Raw genomic sequence first — 17145 nt, 5'->3', positions numbered from 1 at the left:
GAGCTGTCTCATCAGCCCTTCCTTATTTTTCTATCATCTGTCTGTCTGTCTGTCTGTCTACCCATCTATCATCTATCCATCCATCTTCTCACCCGCTCACCCACCCACTCATCTATCTATCTATCTATCTATCTATCTATCTATCTATCTATCTGCAGGGTCTCCATGTTTCTCTGACTGTCCTGGAACTCACTATTTAGACCAGTCTGCTCTTGAACTCAGAGATACACCTGCCTGCAGAGGCCTGAGTGCTGGGATTAAAGGCGTGCACCACCACACCCATCAACGTTTCATTTTTATTTTTAAAATTGTGCTTGCTGCACTCTCTGTGCTACACACCTCATGCACCTTGTGTCATGCCATCATCAGAAGTCCTGTGAACTAGACAGAAGAAAAACAGACTCAGGAAAAGTTAAATAAAAATCAAGCACAGAGACACATGCCTGTGGACCCAGCTACTCAGGAGGCTGAGACAGAAGGACCAGTTAAGCCCGGGAGTTTGAGGCCAGCTGGATACAGTGAGTTCTTATCATTGGACAACAGAGGAAGGGGAGGAGAGAAAAGCTAAATGCCTCCAGAGCCAGACAGCTAATGAGTGGAGGAGAACCAAATCCAGGGCCCATTCCAGCTTTCCCTTTGTGTCTTCATCTCCACCGGGAAACATTTCCTCCTGCCTTCAAGTCAGGCTGGAGTAACCCGGAATTCTGCTTCTACAGATGTGCCTTCCCTAAGCTGCAGCAAGCCCCCATCTCTACATAAACGACAAAGTAATCCTGTGGCCATTTTCTCTTCCTCCCCACCACAAAGCAGTTTTCACTTTTTAAAATCTGGGCTCCATAACACTGGCATGCAACTACAAACTGATTTTTGATGTTTCCCAGATGCCTTAAATTTGTGCTCCTCTTTTGGGGGAACTTAGTTCAATGTTTTTCTTTACCAAACATGTTATTGCAGCCTTTGAGGTTAACTAATAAATCACAAGTTCTTGGACATAAAAATCTGGATGGGGAAGGACCTCAAAGATCTGTTCACCTAACCCCATCATCAGATGGGTGGGACCAGCCAGTGGTTATGGTTACCCTGCGTCAGGAGAGCTCAGGACCTGACTGGTACTCTTGGGAAACACAAGTCCCCTAAAAGTCGAGGTGGTTTTACTACTTCTAAGGTGTCCACCAATTAAGAGGAGCTGTCTTCTAAATGGATGTTGCAGATTTCTTTATCAAAAGGGATTTGTACCCAGTGGCAGCCAGCTGTGCCCTGACCATTTTTCAGAAATATTCCCCAGGACACCACCCTGCCCTCTGGGTTGTGACAGCTGCTAGGAACTTGCTGAGGGAAAGCCTCACTGACAAGCCTCCTGCCTGGGGCCTAGTAGAAGAGGGATGTTTGGCTTGTAGCCTGTCTTCCAGGGGTTCACAAGACCTCACCTGGTCATATTTCTGTCAGTCCTTCCTAATGTGACCCTTTAATACAGTTCCTCTTGTTGTGGTGACCCCCAACAATAACACTATTTTCATTGCTACTTCATAACCATAAATTTGCTACTGTTATGAATCTTAATGTAAATATCTGATATACGACCCCCAAAGGGATGGAGACCCACATTTGAGAACCACTGTTCCATGCTCTTCTAAGACACAACAAGAGGAACCCTTGGAAGACGGAACAGGGGAAAGAGCACTGGGACATACGTGAGGTGAAGGAAGACAGGCACAGAAAGACAAGTATTGATCTCATTCATATGCAGAATCCAGAAGAACTAACCAGGGGCAGGGAGATGGCTCAGTCTGTAAAGTTCCTGCTGCATTTCATGAGCACGTGACCCCCAACACCCATGTAAGAGGCCAGACATGCCGTGGTGTACTGCAGTGCCAGGGAGGACACAGAGCGCGGGAGGCGCCTCGGGCTGATCGCCAGCCTGCCTAGTCAAATTGTAAGCACCCAGACTCAAGCAGAGACCCTGTCTCTAAAAACAAGGTGGAGAGCGGGTAAGGAAGACAGCTGCTGTTGGCTGCTGGCCTCGACATGCGGATGCACATGTACAAATATACCCCTACACAGACATATACTCATTCAATCAGCGCACATATACACACAACACACATACACACAACATATACACACACAACACACATATACAGGCACACACACAACAAACAAAACACACATACACAACACACACATATATGCACATACACATATACACACACACAACACACGCACACGTCCATGAAAGTTAAAAAGCTAATCCCATAGAAGCAGAGAGCAAAACAATGGTTAACAGAATGTAGAGAGGACCTGGCCAATGGCTACAAAGTTAGTCTAGGAAGAATAAGTCCTGATCTTCTATTGCACAATGAGGTATTTAATAATGAAAAATATTTCAAAATAGATAAGGGTTTTAATATTTCACTACAAAAATTATATATTTACAGGGTGGTAAATAAGTTACTCAGGCCCAGTGTGGTGGTGCATGCCTTTAATCCTATCACTTGGGAGGCAGAAACAGGCAGATCTTTGAATCCGAGGTCAACCTGGTTAATATAGTGAGTCCCAGGTCAGTCAGAGCTAAACAGTGAGACCCGGCATTTTTTAAGTGCTACCTTCATATCAAAACATCACATTGTGTGCCACAAATATTTGTAATTATTATGTGTCAATTAGAAAATAAAATACCACTTTACAAAAGACAGCAGAATGGAGTACCGTGTGTGAGCTGAGTCAGCTCCCAGCATCACGTGACTCGGAGATATCAGAAATGTGTAGACAAGTAATGGCAGCATACATCAAACGACCTTTCCCCCCGTGTTTCAAGCCCTCGCTCTGACAGAACAACTCCACATTTGATCTTCACCCCAAAGGCTGATAAGTGATGAGAACAAATGCCAAACAGTCCCTCCCGAGAGCGATGAAGATATGCCTTTAAGTTCAGACCACACCCCCGCAAAATTTAATGGATAAAAATTATAACCTCCCATCATTCTTTCTCTTAATAGCATTTAGGGTGAGTTATCCTTTGGCTGAGATTTCTGCTCTCAGATTTGTAATTGAATTTCTCTGAATGAAAAGCATGTTTCTGTTTCAGCATAGAAACCAGAGCAAGCATAGCTTCACACATTAGCCTTCTATATTTACTAATGAAGCTGCTATCTCTTCTGACAGCATAGAACACACAGTGCGGACATTCAATGAGAACCAGACAACATTGTGATCATTAAGAACACCAAGGCCAGGCAGCAGAGGACCACAGACATCAGCCCCCTGCATCATGGACGAAGCTGACTTTTCAGAAGACACAACCTATAAACAACAAGAGGACTTGCCTTATGACGGGGACTTCTCTCAGATGAAGATGTATAGTTCTTACAACTTTACCTCAACAAACGACACCATGGCTGTCTCAGAAGACGTTGTTCTGTCAGGAGAAGAGCCCCAGGAAAAGGCTGCGCGCTGTGAGATGTGCCAGAACACAGCTATAGTCATGATCTCTGATAAGATCACTAAAAGTATTGTCAATGACAGGCGCGATAAAGATAAACAGTGTGCCTTGGCTCCTGGTGTTCCAGCTAATAAAGGAGATGCCTCAAAGTCACACATTTCGGATATTTTACTCCATCATCTCTCCAGGGAGCACTTCTCGAGGGGGCAAGGCATTGGCTATGAAACTCTCCCAAAGACCTTGAATGCTAACAGTCTTGGTGACACAGCTATTCTTACAAATGTCATTTCATGTTATGTGAAGAATTATTCCTCCGAAGAACAAACCCCAGTATTCACTGACCAACCCAGTCCCAAAAGTGGTGCAGAAAATAGCAGTAAGCCCCGTTTCTCTCCAGGCCCATCAGGAGAAAGCATCTCTCCTTCAGGAGAACCTGTGGCTACCCTGCAGAGCAGTCATCAAGCAGATCCAAGCTTTCTAGGTAGAACTAAAGGTCCAGATGACAAACAACAGAACTGCCCAGGGCAGACACCCCAGCCGACTGAAAAAGCAAGTTCAGGTACCAGGTTCAAATATGGCTATGCTCAAGTGCATTACCAGCTTCCAGACTTCTCTAAGGTTGCTCCCAAAGTGAAAATCCCTAGAAACGCCATAACTAATAAACCATTTACAATAGCTAACCAAGCCAGCTGTTCTCCTAGGTTGAGAAATAAATCAACAGTTGTGCAAGACAATTTAGAAACCATGTCTGGGCCAAATTGTGTTCAAAAGCAACCAGAGCAAAAAAGGAAATTTACTGAACCTTCACAACAAACCCAGGTAAATGAGAGTGGTGCCTATCAATACTGACCCAGGGTGGTCATCCAGGGTGGTCATCCTAGAGTGGACTTGTACACAGAGGTTTGTTGCAGTTCTAAAGTTTTGTAGCCCTCTGGGTTATCCTGGGCAAGTGAACAGGCCTCTCAGAAACTCAGTGGTGACCTCATGAAAAGAATCAGAAGTCAGATTCAGAAAAATCCAAATTCCTCAAAGCTTTCCCAATATACATCTCTCTCTCTCCCTCCCTCCCTCCCTCCCTCCCTCCCTCCCTCCCTCCCTTCCTTTCTTTCTTTTTCTTTGTTGTTAGGGTTTTGTTTTGTTTTGATTTTTGAGACAAAGTACCTCTATGGTCCTGGCTGACTTGGAACTTAAAAGTAGACCAGACTGGCTTTGAACTTACAGAGGTCCACTTGCCTTTGCCTCTAGAGTGCTGGGAATAAAAGTACACGCCACCATGCTCAGTTTCCAATATATTTCTTAATTTCGTATAAATTAAAAAAATTGTTTGAAAGCTGCATACATACATATAATAAAATCCACCCCAATTTCCTTTATAGTTTCTCCCCAATTTTCTCCATTAATTTTAGTGCTAAATTTTATTTTATGTGTATAGGTGCTTGCTGCCTGTATGCATGTGCTCCACATACGTGTCTATTGCATGCAGAGTGCATTGGATCCTCTGGAACTAGAGTTGCAGATGGTTGTGAGACATGGTGTGGGTGATGGGAATTTAACCCTGGTCCTCTGGAAGAGCATCCAGTGCTCTAACCACTGAACAATCTCTCCAGCCCTCATCTTTACTTCTAAACTCAGCTCTTCCCTCAAAGTCATCTTCAAGAGCCGGTTCTCCTCAGGCCCCAAGAGAAATTTGGGTCCCAAATTCCTTCTTTACAAGGAATGTCCCCGTTTTTGTTTTTGTTTTTTTCTTGAAACAGTGTCTCATGTAGCACAGGTTGGCCTTGAATCTCTGATCTTCCTGCCTCTACCCCCCCAATATTGGGATTACAGGAATACACCACCACACATATCTTAGAATGGCCTAACCTGATTTTCCAAGGAGTATTCATTTATACAGCTTCCTTCAAATCTCCCTCAGGCCACATTACTCCTCAAATCTCCCAACCAGCAGCTTTCACTTGCTTCTTCTTCATCATCATCATCATCATCATCAAAGTGCAGCAAATGGGGTTACATTAGGCCACAGTCATGCAAATATATAATGCATTTTTAACGTGCCCACCCCCACACAATCCCTGCTAACTCTTCCTTCCCCTTCGCCCTCCCCCTAGACCACCTGTTGCTGGACACCTAGGTTAGTTCCACAACCACGCAGCAATAAACATCGGTGTGCAAGTATTCCATGAGAGTGAATTCCCAGGAGTGGTACAGCAGGGTTGTATATGAGGTCTATTCTCAGCTCACCTCAGCCTGCTTTGGCTCATAATAGCCAGGAGGTGTCCATTTCTTTTACTAGATCTGCAAACTCTGAAGGACCTTCAGTTTTCTATTACTGCCTCCCAGCGAGGCCTGGCCTTGTGTCCTATGTACATTATTCCCTGAGTTATTAATGCCAAATGAAATAAAGCTAAGCTCTTTATTACCACAATTCAAACATTATATTAGTACCCTTTTACTATAAAGTTTTGTTAATGGCTAGTCCCTATGCCATTTCTCCTTTTCCTTATCCTGTCTTCTTATCTCTACCCAACTTCCCTTCCTGATGAGGTCCGGGAACTCATTGATTATTTAAAGTTCGATAGTTATATAGAGTTATCTTTTTAAAAAATACAGGAAAATTTTTAATTCTTTGTTGCTGAATTGCCTTCCTTGCAAGCCTGAGTGAGGGAGTTCTGTGTGGAGTGGCAATGCTGGCCTCACTCTATAATGCCCTCTATCACACCCTACAGCTCTCCTCTAAACACCCTTCCAGCTCAGCTGAACACCCTAAAGATCTGAGCAGACACCCTCCCCTACCTGGCACCACACACACACACACACACACACACATATACATACACAAAACCTGGAGCCTGACTGGGCTGTTTTCTGTCTTAGGGACATCTACATTCCTGTGACATTGGGAAGCTTGGGGTCCCTCTTTCTTTTTACAAGAGAGCATTCATACATGGCCAGTTCTCGGTAGCCTGTGATTCGTGGGATCAGAGCAGATGTCTACTCATCTCTCCTTGGCAATGCTTGAGTTTGTCAATGAGCTTGATGTCAAATTTCTGATTTTTTTCCCCACCAGTCCCATCAGCTTAAATCGGGGGAATTGGACCCAATAATTTTCTTTACTGAATATATTCATCATGATCAGAGTCAATTTTGAACAGTCATTTATCTCTCTGGCATGTTTATGTTTCTCAAGACCCTAAAGGTGAACCACTCAAGAGTTTAAACCCCTGTCCAGTCAGCCTGCAGCAGTAGGAACCACCGCCATCTTGACATGTTTATCATTTAATGCATATTGTATCATCACTAGAGTCTGGTTGCTGCATTTGGTATTAACAAGAGCACCAGCAACTGAGCTGTGACAAGTCTGACAACGGTCCTTGCCCTCATGGAGCTTTTATGTCTAGGAGAAATGTTGGCGTATTCTACAGGCTAGTGTCAAACATAATCACAATGTCAACTGAATGTGTACCCCAATTAATCCTGATAGCAGCCCCATAAGGTACATTTTCTATTGTCCCCACTTTACCACCAAGAAATTTGAGGCCTATAGCAACGAGCAATTGCCTATGTCACCCAATCACAGTGTTACAGTGTCACGGTGAAATTCAACCTCAACATGGTGTCACAGCTTGGACCATAGCATTGTGCCATGTCCTCAATGACCAGGACACAAGGCATTCTGAACAACAATGTCATTGCTTAGTCTCCAAAACCAATGACTTCTTACCCTTTAATTTTGCAGATGGAGCCTGCCACACACACCCACCAAGAAGCTCTCACAGGTAGCATCTTAAAACTATTATTTAGAGAAGCACTTTGAAATCTCAAAAAGAAATGTGTTGATTGTTACAGACTCCTATTTGTAATATTTAGTAAAACTGTGTTAAGCAGAAATGAATAGTAGTCAAACTTTGCTTTTTTTGCATAGGAATTGATTCTGAGAAATGTCACTTGAAGTCGACCCCAACAACCCAGAAAGATTCTTCCCCAAATTCTTACATATTTCAAAAGATCTTCCAAGGAAAACAGATGTGTCAGAAACTGAAAGAACAGACTGACCAACTGAAGACTAAGGTAAAACTTATTAAGAGCGTGTGTGTGTGTGTGTGTGTGTGTGTGTGTGTGTATGTGTGTATGTGTGTATGTGTGTGTATGTGTGTGTATGTGTGTATGTGTATGTGTGTGTATGTGTGTGTGTATGTGTGTATGTATGTATGTGTGTATGTGTGTATGTGTGTGTGTATGTGTGTATGTGTGTGTGTATGTGTGTATGTGTGTGTATGTGTATGTGTGTGTGTATGTGTGTGTGTGTGTGTGTGTGTGTGTGTGTATGTGTATGTGTGCACTCTTCCCCTTCCACTCTGTGGATCTCAGGTCATCGTGTTTAGCTGAAAGTCCCTTTGTACACCGAGACATCTCACTAGCCCCAAACACCTTTAAAGTTTGCCAATGGCAATAGAAACAACAAACGTCAAACAGAAGAGGCCATGCCATGAATGTAATATTGCATTTTTTTCAACTGCAGGTACAAGACTTTTCCAGAAGAATAAAACAGGACTCTCTCTGTCATTTGCAAGACAAAAGACTGGTAATGAACTTAATCCAGTTTCTCAAATCTTTATTTGGGAATTCCAGCAGGTGAATGTAGAGGTCTCCACAGTACTGGATAATCTGTATAACGGTGGGAGAAGGAAGGGAGAGGAAAATGAATTGCCTTAGTTCTGGAGCTACATGGTTTAGAATTCTGTTTCCATGTGCATTTATCCTTCTTTTTTTCTCAAGGAAGCTATACTTTCCTCACGTCACCCTGTGATAAACTTGAGACCATGGAATATTCTAGAGGAGACCATGAAAGCCACTATAAAGGGCAAACCTGTCCATGATGGTTGGGCCCTGGTAAATTTCAATTGCAAAAGCAACTGGTATCTGGCAACTTGACATGTAAGACTCAGAAAACACTTAGAAATGAAACTCAAAGCAGGGCTTTCAGATCATAACCTTCAACACACTTCCACACCCTTGCCTGTTATCACAGCCAATCAAATGACTAATTTGTGCTGTCATAGGAAATGGAGGTGTAGCAAGGGAGCAAAGGTTGAAACTGGGCAAAACACATGAGTTAAAGATGTGGAAGAAAGAGTTTAGGCCACAGGGTCAGTGCAGGGAATGGCAAGAAGACCTAATATAGGCTTGAGCCAAATTCAGGGCAAACTGTGCTGCAGAAACTACACACTATGGGCCAAACCCAGGAAAGGATCTAGTGATTATTTGTTTACTCATCATATTAATTAACTGATCCATTCATTCATTTGCTCATAATATTAATTAACTGCTCTGTCATTCAGAAAACACTTGTCAGTATTTTTTTAATGTCCCAATCACCAGGGAGTTAGAGAAACACTTCCTTTGCAAGCATCTTTCATTCTATTAGATGTAGTTGGTGAAGAGACCATTAGAATGCAGCTTATTTAGAATGCACACGAAGACTGTGGGAATGGACAAGGACCATGTCCTGGAAGGGCATGGATTGCATCCTGAGTTTGATGGTGGAGCAACAGGGAAGGACTTGAGACTAAGGCCTAGCAGGTGCTATGGAGTGAGACTGTAGGTAGGGGGACTGGTTAAGAATACCTTGACGCTGGGCGGTGGTGGCACTTGCCTTTAATCCCAGCACTCCGGAGGTAGAGGCAGGCGGATCTCTGTGAGTTCAAGGCCAGGCTGGTCCGACAGCCTCCAAAACAATACAGAGAAACCCTGTCTCAAAAAACCAAAAAAAAGAACAACTTGACAGTATTGGGCAAGGTATAAGGATCTGAGCAATGAGGGTGGAGGGGGGGGATGACAGATTTAAATGGGAAAAATCAAGAAAAAGAGGAGCTGTGGGTAGTGAGAGAGCTCTGGTTTGGATAACTGAAGACAGAAATCAGTGGAGGAGCCAGTTCAGAAAGGGCGTGGCAAGCAGGTCAGGAATCTAGTACAGCTTAGGAGGTCTGAGGCCCCCTTAAGGACCTTCAAAGAGAGGATATCCAGCTGTAGGAAGTTAGAGCAATGGATCTGACCCTCAGGGGAATTTGGGTCAAGGACAGAGTTCCAGGTGAGAGGGGAGCCAGGGGTGTGTGTGGGGGAGGGACAGTGACCCACAAAGGAGACTGAAGAGGAAGGACTCCCAGGACCAAGCAGACCTGAGGGAATGCTGAGGCCAGGAGAAAGAAGGTTGTTGAGAAGCAGACGTGGACAACACCATCATGTCCCAAAGAAGGAAGATATGGGTGGATTTTTTAAAGTCTTTTTTAATTTAACTTAGAAACAATCTTATCTTACATATCCAATCCCAGTTCCCTCTGCCTCCCATCCTCCCATCCCCATCCCACCCGATATGGGTGGATTTAGCAAGCCAGATATCCTAAGAGCTCTTGCCAATCTTGGAAGCTAGGTCTAGAAGCCAGAGTGCGGGGAGCTAAGGAATAAATGATTGACAAAGGACGGTGTCCAAATGGGAGAATGCAGACTTGTTTGTTTGTTTGTTTGTTTGTTTGTTTGTTTTTCATGATAGGGTTTCTCTGTGTAAAAGTCCTGGCTGTCCTGGAACTTTCTCTGTAGACCAGGCTGACCTTGAACTTGAAGAACTCCACCTGCCTCTGCCTCCTGGGTGCTGGGATTAAAGGTGTGTACCACCAATGCCTGGCATAAGAATACAGACTTTAAAAGGACTCAGCAAAGCAGAACTGACTCGAGTCACTGGCCTTCAGGGGCCTCTGTTCAAGAGGCTTCTTTCTGTTTGTACAGGCTAAATGGCCCTGCCCTCCTGATGGGAATTGTATGGCTGTAGCTCCTTAGGGGGTCAGTCTGAGAGCTGCAGGCCCACAGCATTCACCGTTGGAAGAGGGGCTAAAGCCAACCTTCTCAGTACAAGGTAGAGAGGGAGGCATTTGGACTTGAAGTACACGCTGTTAGGCATATGGCAGCATGTTGCCCTTAATCTCAGCACTGTCAGCAAATTAAATGAGATAAATCATGGCGTCTTCTGAGATAGGATTTAAATCCCCAAATCCTTTAAATCTTCCAGACCGAGTCTTAGTCCCGATTAACCCAGAACTCATCATGCAGACCAGGCACTCCTTGAACAGGAGATGATTCTGTCTCTGACTCCCATACATGGAGGATTATGGGTATGCACCAACCACTGTGCCCGCCTTCCCTTTCCTTCTGACCCTCTTCATTTTGACCAGCTAGTCCCCTCTCATAGCTGTCACTGCCTTTTGCCTCAGTGTCTGTGCTCATCTTCTCTTGGACATTCATGTGAACTCTTCCTTGCCCGTACTGATACTCTCGCTCAAGCATACCAGCTAATTCCTCACTTCAGGCAGACTTGTCCCTTCCTTCCACGTCCCATCCTAAAACCCCAGTGACCTCTATGAGAGTTCACAGTATCACAGCATCCTGGCAGGGACCAGATGGTTGACTCGAATGTGGTAACGGAGGAGAGTTTAACAAAGGAACTGCTTTACAACAGCCTGGGCAAAGGCTAAGGGAAACAGATGAAGGATGTGGGGAGCTACTTCACCCCCAGTCCTGAAGGAGCAGAGGAAATGCATGCGGGGGGGGGGGGGGGCCTCGGGGAGCAGCTGCAGCTGCAGGAGTAGCTGAGGCGTTCTGTGGCTTTTGGTAGAAGGGTGCAGCTAATCTGTGATGGCCCAACAATGGGAGAATGGGAAGAATCAGGATTCTCATCTTTGGGCAACTCCCCCTCCCTGCTGCTATCTTCCTTTGGCTAAAACCAACTGAAGCCAGGGTAGAGGGTCCTGATAATGCAGATGAGCCAGGGCAGCCTCCTGCAGAGAAAGACAGCGTGGCTACAGAGAGGCGGGAAAACGTCTACCAGGTCAGCCATTTGTATGTCCAATAGTCAATAGGTTTCCAAAGTCATGTTTATCCATTTTCAGCACTTTTTGTTTTTAAGGTAGGGTCTCACTATGTAGTTTGGGCTGGCTTGAAACTTGCTATACAAACTAGGTGGGCCTTGAACTCACAGAGCTCCCTCTGCCTCTGCCTCTAAAGTCCTGAGATTAGAGAAAGGCATATTCCAGTAATTTCTACATTAATAGGAATATATAGTAACAGCAGCTACAATCTATGGAGTATGCACAGATGGAATGGACTTAAAATAGTTTGACTGGGTTTTCGACTCTACATTATGTAAACATGATACCCATTCTATAGATGGGTTAGACTGAGGCTGAGGGACCCACAGATCTGACAAAGGAAAACTACTAAAGCTTAAAGTTAAACAATAGCCTCTGTTGTCACATTAGACACTTGGATTCACCCTCATATTGAACTTTCCTTTTTTTTTGTGGAGTCATTCTCTTCTCTCTCTGCTCTAAATAATTTTTAAAAAATTCATTCCAGAACTCCAGGATAAGCTTTTTTTTATTAATTTCCTGGTATGAATTAAAGAAACCCATTGAGTAGACTTAATATCTGTCAGCTCTTTCCACTCATAGCACTTAACAGGAAATCTTGATGCCAAAATATTTTAATGATTGATGTTTGGAAGCAGCATTCTGAGGCATTTTTCCCTGAGGCACAATTTTACTTTTTAGAGAAATAAATGAAAGCTGTCTACTTTATGTCCATGCTGTATAATTAGCTAGCAGCAATGGGTTTAATACTGGCTTTCTCCCCTGGGGCTTGTTTTTTATTTTTGTTCCTGGGGGAAATTTTGCCAAATTTCTGCCTTTTAAAGGAAATTAATAGAGTAAGTATATGTGTTTTCCAGGGAATCTCTCATTTTGGCAGCCATTTCCAAGACAGGCCTCTGTCCGCATTGAGACCAAAGTTACACAATGTTTATTTATACCCTAGCTACAACCACACTGTGTCTGGTATGAATATAAATCAGAAGGGTTTGAACTGCAATTATAGCCCATATACGGGAGAAGCTCTCTACACTGGGCTGAGGGAAGGGCCCAGTCTTTCCCCACACTTCATCAGGACAAGCAGGGGCCGATAGCTTGAGATGGGCTCTCAGCCTCATGTGGGCTAACACGGCAATGGGTAGCACCCCATGCAATGGCAAGGTCTTGCAGAGTCCAGAACCTTAGCAAAGGTCCACTCCATGGCTAGTGCAGATGATGTCTGCCTGCAGGGGCAATAATTTGGCAAATTCATTGAGTAATCACAGCTGTGCTCTTAGTAAAAACGAATTACTTTTTGAACCTAGGTGTGGTGCTGCAACCTGTAATCTCAGCACTCAGGAGGTGAAGACAAGAGGATCTGGAGTTCAAAGCCAGCTTTGGCTACATAGTGAGTTCAAGGCCAGGCTGGGCTACACAAGATCCTACTTCAAAATCAAAATAAAGCATATACAGTTGCACACACCCCTTGCCCTGCATTTGGGAGGGACACAGAAGGATTAGCAGTTCAAGGTCATCCTCAATCATTCTGTGAGTTCCAGGCCAGCCTAGGCTACATGAGACTCTGTCTCAAGTAAAAAAATAAAAGGATAAATGGACTTTAAAATTTAAAAACAGGATATATCTCAGTGACAGTGTGCTTACTTAGCAACACACAGACACACAAATTAATATGTAAAACAGCTGTGGATCTAATTTATCTTTCTCATTAGAATAAATCCAAAAGGAATTTGTTTTTTACCCATTAACAGAAGAATCTGTAGTCAAGAAATAAGTCTACCTCCATTAATTTCTTCCCCCTGATATTTCCAGAATACAATCTTGTTGCGGGATTCCCGCCTGGTTCCTGGCACCACTTTAGCCCCCAAAATAACACACAGAGACTCTATTAGTTACAGTGCTGTTGGCCAATGTCCAGGGCTTCTCATTGGCTAGTTCTGTCTTAAGTATTAACCCATGACTACGAATATATATTTCTGTAAGGACTTATCTTCCCAAGGACGGCATCCTGACGCGTCCTCTCTTCCTCAGGATCAATGGCAACTCTCCACTCTTGACTACATTTCCCAGAATCCTTCTTCTCTCCTAGTTCCACCTATCTTGCTTCCCTATTGGCCAACAGTGTTTTATTCATTAACCAATAAGAGAGACATATATACAGAAGGCCTTCTCCCATCACCATCTTGTCTTCCATTTTATAGAAAAGATCATAAATTCCCCCCAAAATGTCTTCCTGTATCTCCATGTCTTTTTTTCTTAAGTCACCACCTGTTGCCTCCAGGTATGTCCTTGAACCCCCATTTTATCCAACCTGGGGGTTTTGGTCTCTATCATCTCACTTTTTCTTCCCACTGGAGCTTGAATCCAGGGCCTTGTGTGTGCTAGATATGGTGGTTTGATGGAGGAGGTTCCTCATAGGTTCATGTGGCTGAACACTTGTCCCCAGATGGCAGCTGTTTGGGAATTTAGGATGTGCAGCCTTGTTGGAGCAAGTATGTCACGGAGTTTAAAGACTTGCACCATTTCCCATTCACTTTCTTCAGTGTTGGTTTTTGTTGTTGTGTGTCTTCATGCTTGCATTTGGAGATGTGAGAGCTCTCAGTTACAGCTGCCATGCTTGCTGCTTGCAGGCACATGGACTCTATCCCTCTGGAACTGTCAGCCCAAATAAGTCCCCCCTCCTGTAAGTAGTCTCGGTCATAGTGTTTTATCACAGCGCCAGAAAAGCCACAATAACCCAGATAAGCACTGTCTCCAGCCCTCACTTCTTTGTCAGAAGATATGGTCTCTCCTTGTCCCCGATTTCTATAGTTTTTAAATTCTGTGGTGTGTGTGTGTGTGTGTGTGTGTGACAATGTGGGTACATGGTACATGGGTGTCATGGCATGCATGTGGGGGGCAGAGGCCAGCTTTTGGGTGTTGGTTCTCTCCTTCCTCATGGTTGAGGCAGCGTCTGTGTCAGGCTGGTTGGTCTAAAGGTTCTGGATGATTCTTCTGCCTCCCGCTCCCATCTCGCCACAGGTGTTCTGGGTTTACAGCTGTGCGCCATCACACATACCCAGCTTGTCACGTGATGACTCAGGTTGTCAGGCTTGCAGGGCCTAACTGAGCCACCTCACCAGCTCTGATTGCTTTTCAAAAAACTTACTATTTAATCCAAAGTCATTTAGGTGAGTTTGGATAAAGTGTGTTCTTATATAAATATGTTATATAAATAACGAACTTGTTAGGTTATTTGTGGATTTTTATTTGTCCTCCTATAAGTTCAGATAACAATTGTGTCCTCAGAATCACAGCTCTTAGAGCTGTGAGAATTGGGGACAGGGATGTGGCTTGCTTCTCATGCTCACTTCGGTTTGATCCCCAATGCAAAACTGGGTTCCCTTTCAACAACTCAGCAGGAAGACTTAGCATCCAACTCAAGGGAAACAGCTCTCTTCTCTAGCAACCCCAGACACTCAGCAGGTAAAGGCCTATGTTGTCAAGCCTGATGACTTGAGTTTACACCCTGGCACCCACAGACAGGAGAGGACCAGCTTCCACTCCTTGGACCGCCACATAAGTGCTGTGTCACACTTGCGCACAGACACAGAAACATACACGTACAAAATAATAATAGAAAAAAGGCAAATGTGAGTGACCTTGACATCATCAGGTCCAGAGAAGCAAGGTCAGTCGCACCAGGGTAGAGCAGAGATGTTGGAAGCAGTCAGTGAGGCTTGGAGCCCGGACTGCTGGAATGAAAATCCTAACAGGATGCTACTCTGGGCAGATGTGCATTTTCCTTCCTGCCTGAAGACAGGCGGCATGAATGACAAGGCTCAGAGTCCTATTTTTAAGCTGTTTTCCTTAGCTTGACTGCTGACCAAACAGCCCAGAAGATGCCTGTTAGTAAGTACCTACTCAAGAAGTGGACGGTGTCCACTTGAAGACATTAAAGGGAAAAGTGACGCACAGGGGTGCATGTGGGCCCCTTCTCTTCCCCGTGCTCCTGTCATTCTGGATGTTGTGGCATCTGTATCCTCTTCAGTTTCAGATGACATGATACAGTCGCTGACAGCCTAATGTGGCACCAGGAGAAACACTATTTATGTGCGTGTAAACTCCCAATTCGTGGGCTTGCCGGATTCTGTTTTAATCCTTGACTTGCCAAAGCCTCATGAGTCATACTGTTTAAAACGGAGCCGGCTTTTCACGAGAGTTAATTTTTGAGACACCGTATTAGTTTAGGATTCAACACTGCAGTTCAAAATGACAAGCCACTAAAGAACTAGCTCTTCTGAGTGAATATCAAAACTTCCGTGGATCATGCCAGGACAAAGATTTTTCCTCCTCGTAATTTTAGGCTGCCTCTTTAAATAGTTTTACTTATGTGTACATGACTACGGGGGGGGAGGGAGGGGGGACACCTGAGCATAGACACTGTGGGTGGCCAGAGGCATAGGATTCCTTTGGAGCTAGAGTTAAGGTGAGATACCTGATGTGGTTGCTTGGAATTGAACCCCAGCAGAACCATCTCTCCAGTCCCCTATAGTCCTGCTTTCAAATCAACCAATAAATAGCAAGCTCAGTAAACTAATGATTTCCTTTGAGTCCACTTCTGTGTTGCAAATTAAGTTCTTTTGGATTGCCTATGCGTGAGAGCTTGAGAAGCAACCACCAGTTCCACTTGGTTTTTAGTTTTCGCACCGTGGCATCTTATCAGTTGCTCATCCTCCTGGCCCTCGTGTTTAGCTTTTTCGAAACAGGGCTGTGCTGTGTAGTTCAGGCTGTCCCAGAACTTGCCTGGAAGACCAGGCTGGCCTTCAAACTTGTCTGGCTCTCCTGCCTCTGCCTCCCAGAGTACAGGGATTACATATACCAGCCACCACACCCAACTCAACCTTTTGTTTTTGTAGCCTCAATTATCAGACCAATTCAGACAACATTAAGATGCTGAGAAACTGAGTCATCTAAATAATTGCCTTTGACAGACTCGTTAGTTTCATGCAGTATTGAAGACCCAGCCTGAAGCAGATATACAAAATCTGAATGAAGCTTTTGTCAGTGAAAGCCAAGATATTATATAAGTGTGAACTCTTCCAAAGATGTATGTCTGCCTCCTCCAGGCACTTGCTTCCTGGCCAAATCTCACTTACTCAAAGGGCAGGTTCAGAGGGATGACATTTTGTGTTTGGCCCCCTTCCCTTGCTCCAGCCTTTGTGCAATCTTCGCCCGAGTCTGGCTTGTTTTGTGCTGGGACTAAAGGTGTCCACCACCAATGCCCGGCTTTAATTCATTCATTTATATAGTGATTATTGGGAGACTCTAGGTGCTTCTCTAGGAATATAGTATAGAACAGAACGGAAAATCACCTGCCATGGAGATGCTTGTGCCTCTGTGAGATAGTCACAGTTAGCAAACTGAATCAGACGATTGCAGAACAATAAAAGGGCTTTGAGGGGAAATGCGACACTCTGTACGACTCTGCAACTAGGCTGCCTCAGTTCAAATATTGGTTCAGTCATTTGTCAGCTTTGTGATCTTGGGACAGTTATGCAACCTCTCTGTGCCTCAGTTCCCTCCTCTGGAAAATGGGGATAACAATGCCTGTCTGGCAGGGTGGTTAGCACACTTAGATGAGCTAATGTATGTAAGGTACTTAAAACAGCGCAGGGTTCAGAGTAAGCATATCACCTGGGTGTTAGCTTGTCATGCCTATTAAGTAATGGGATACAACAGAAGTTAAAGTGTGGGAGGCCAGCATCCTAAGGGACAGATGGTGGCCGGGGGCATTTACACTAAGTCCTAAGGCGA

The 17145-nt window shown here is 44.4% G+C and overlaps 1 protein-coding gene across 3 annotated transcripts in view; it reads left to right on the top strand.

Annotated features, from left to right (window-relative positions):
- The window catches only part of Aknad1 (AKNA domain containing 1), a 38005-nt gene that overhangs the window by 568 nt on the left and 20292 nt on the right, over positions 1-17145 (top strand). For 2 of the 3 annotated variants that reach the window (XM_005076685.4, XM_021230985.2), the window contains exons 2-5: positions 3163-4258; positions 7176-7215; positions 7362-7507; positions 7959-8021. In XM_005076685.4, coding sequence (XP_005076742.2) covers positions 3269-4258; positions 7176-7215; positions 7362-7507; positions 7959-8021 — 1239 coding nt within the window. In that variant the 5' untranslated portion in view covers positions 3163-3268. The remainder of the gene's footprint in view (positions 1-3162; positions 4259-7175; positions 7216-7361; positions 7508-7958; positions 8022-17145) is intronic. The other variant, XM_040752031.1, reaches the window with a different exon arrangement.

The sequence above is a fragment of the Mesocricetus auratus genome, unplaced genomic scaffold, assembly GCF_017639785.1.
Source record: "Mesocricetus auratus isolate SY011 unplaced genomic scaffold, BCM_Maur_2.0 Super-Scaffold_100009, whole genome shotgun sequence".
Lineage (NCBI taxonomy): Eukaryota > Metazoa > Chordata > Mammalia > Rodentia > Cricetidae > Mesocricetus > Mesocricetus auratus.
This window is presented reverse-complemented; position numbering and strand designations above follow the sequence as displayed.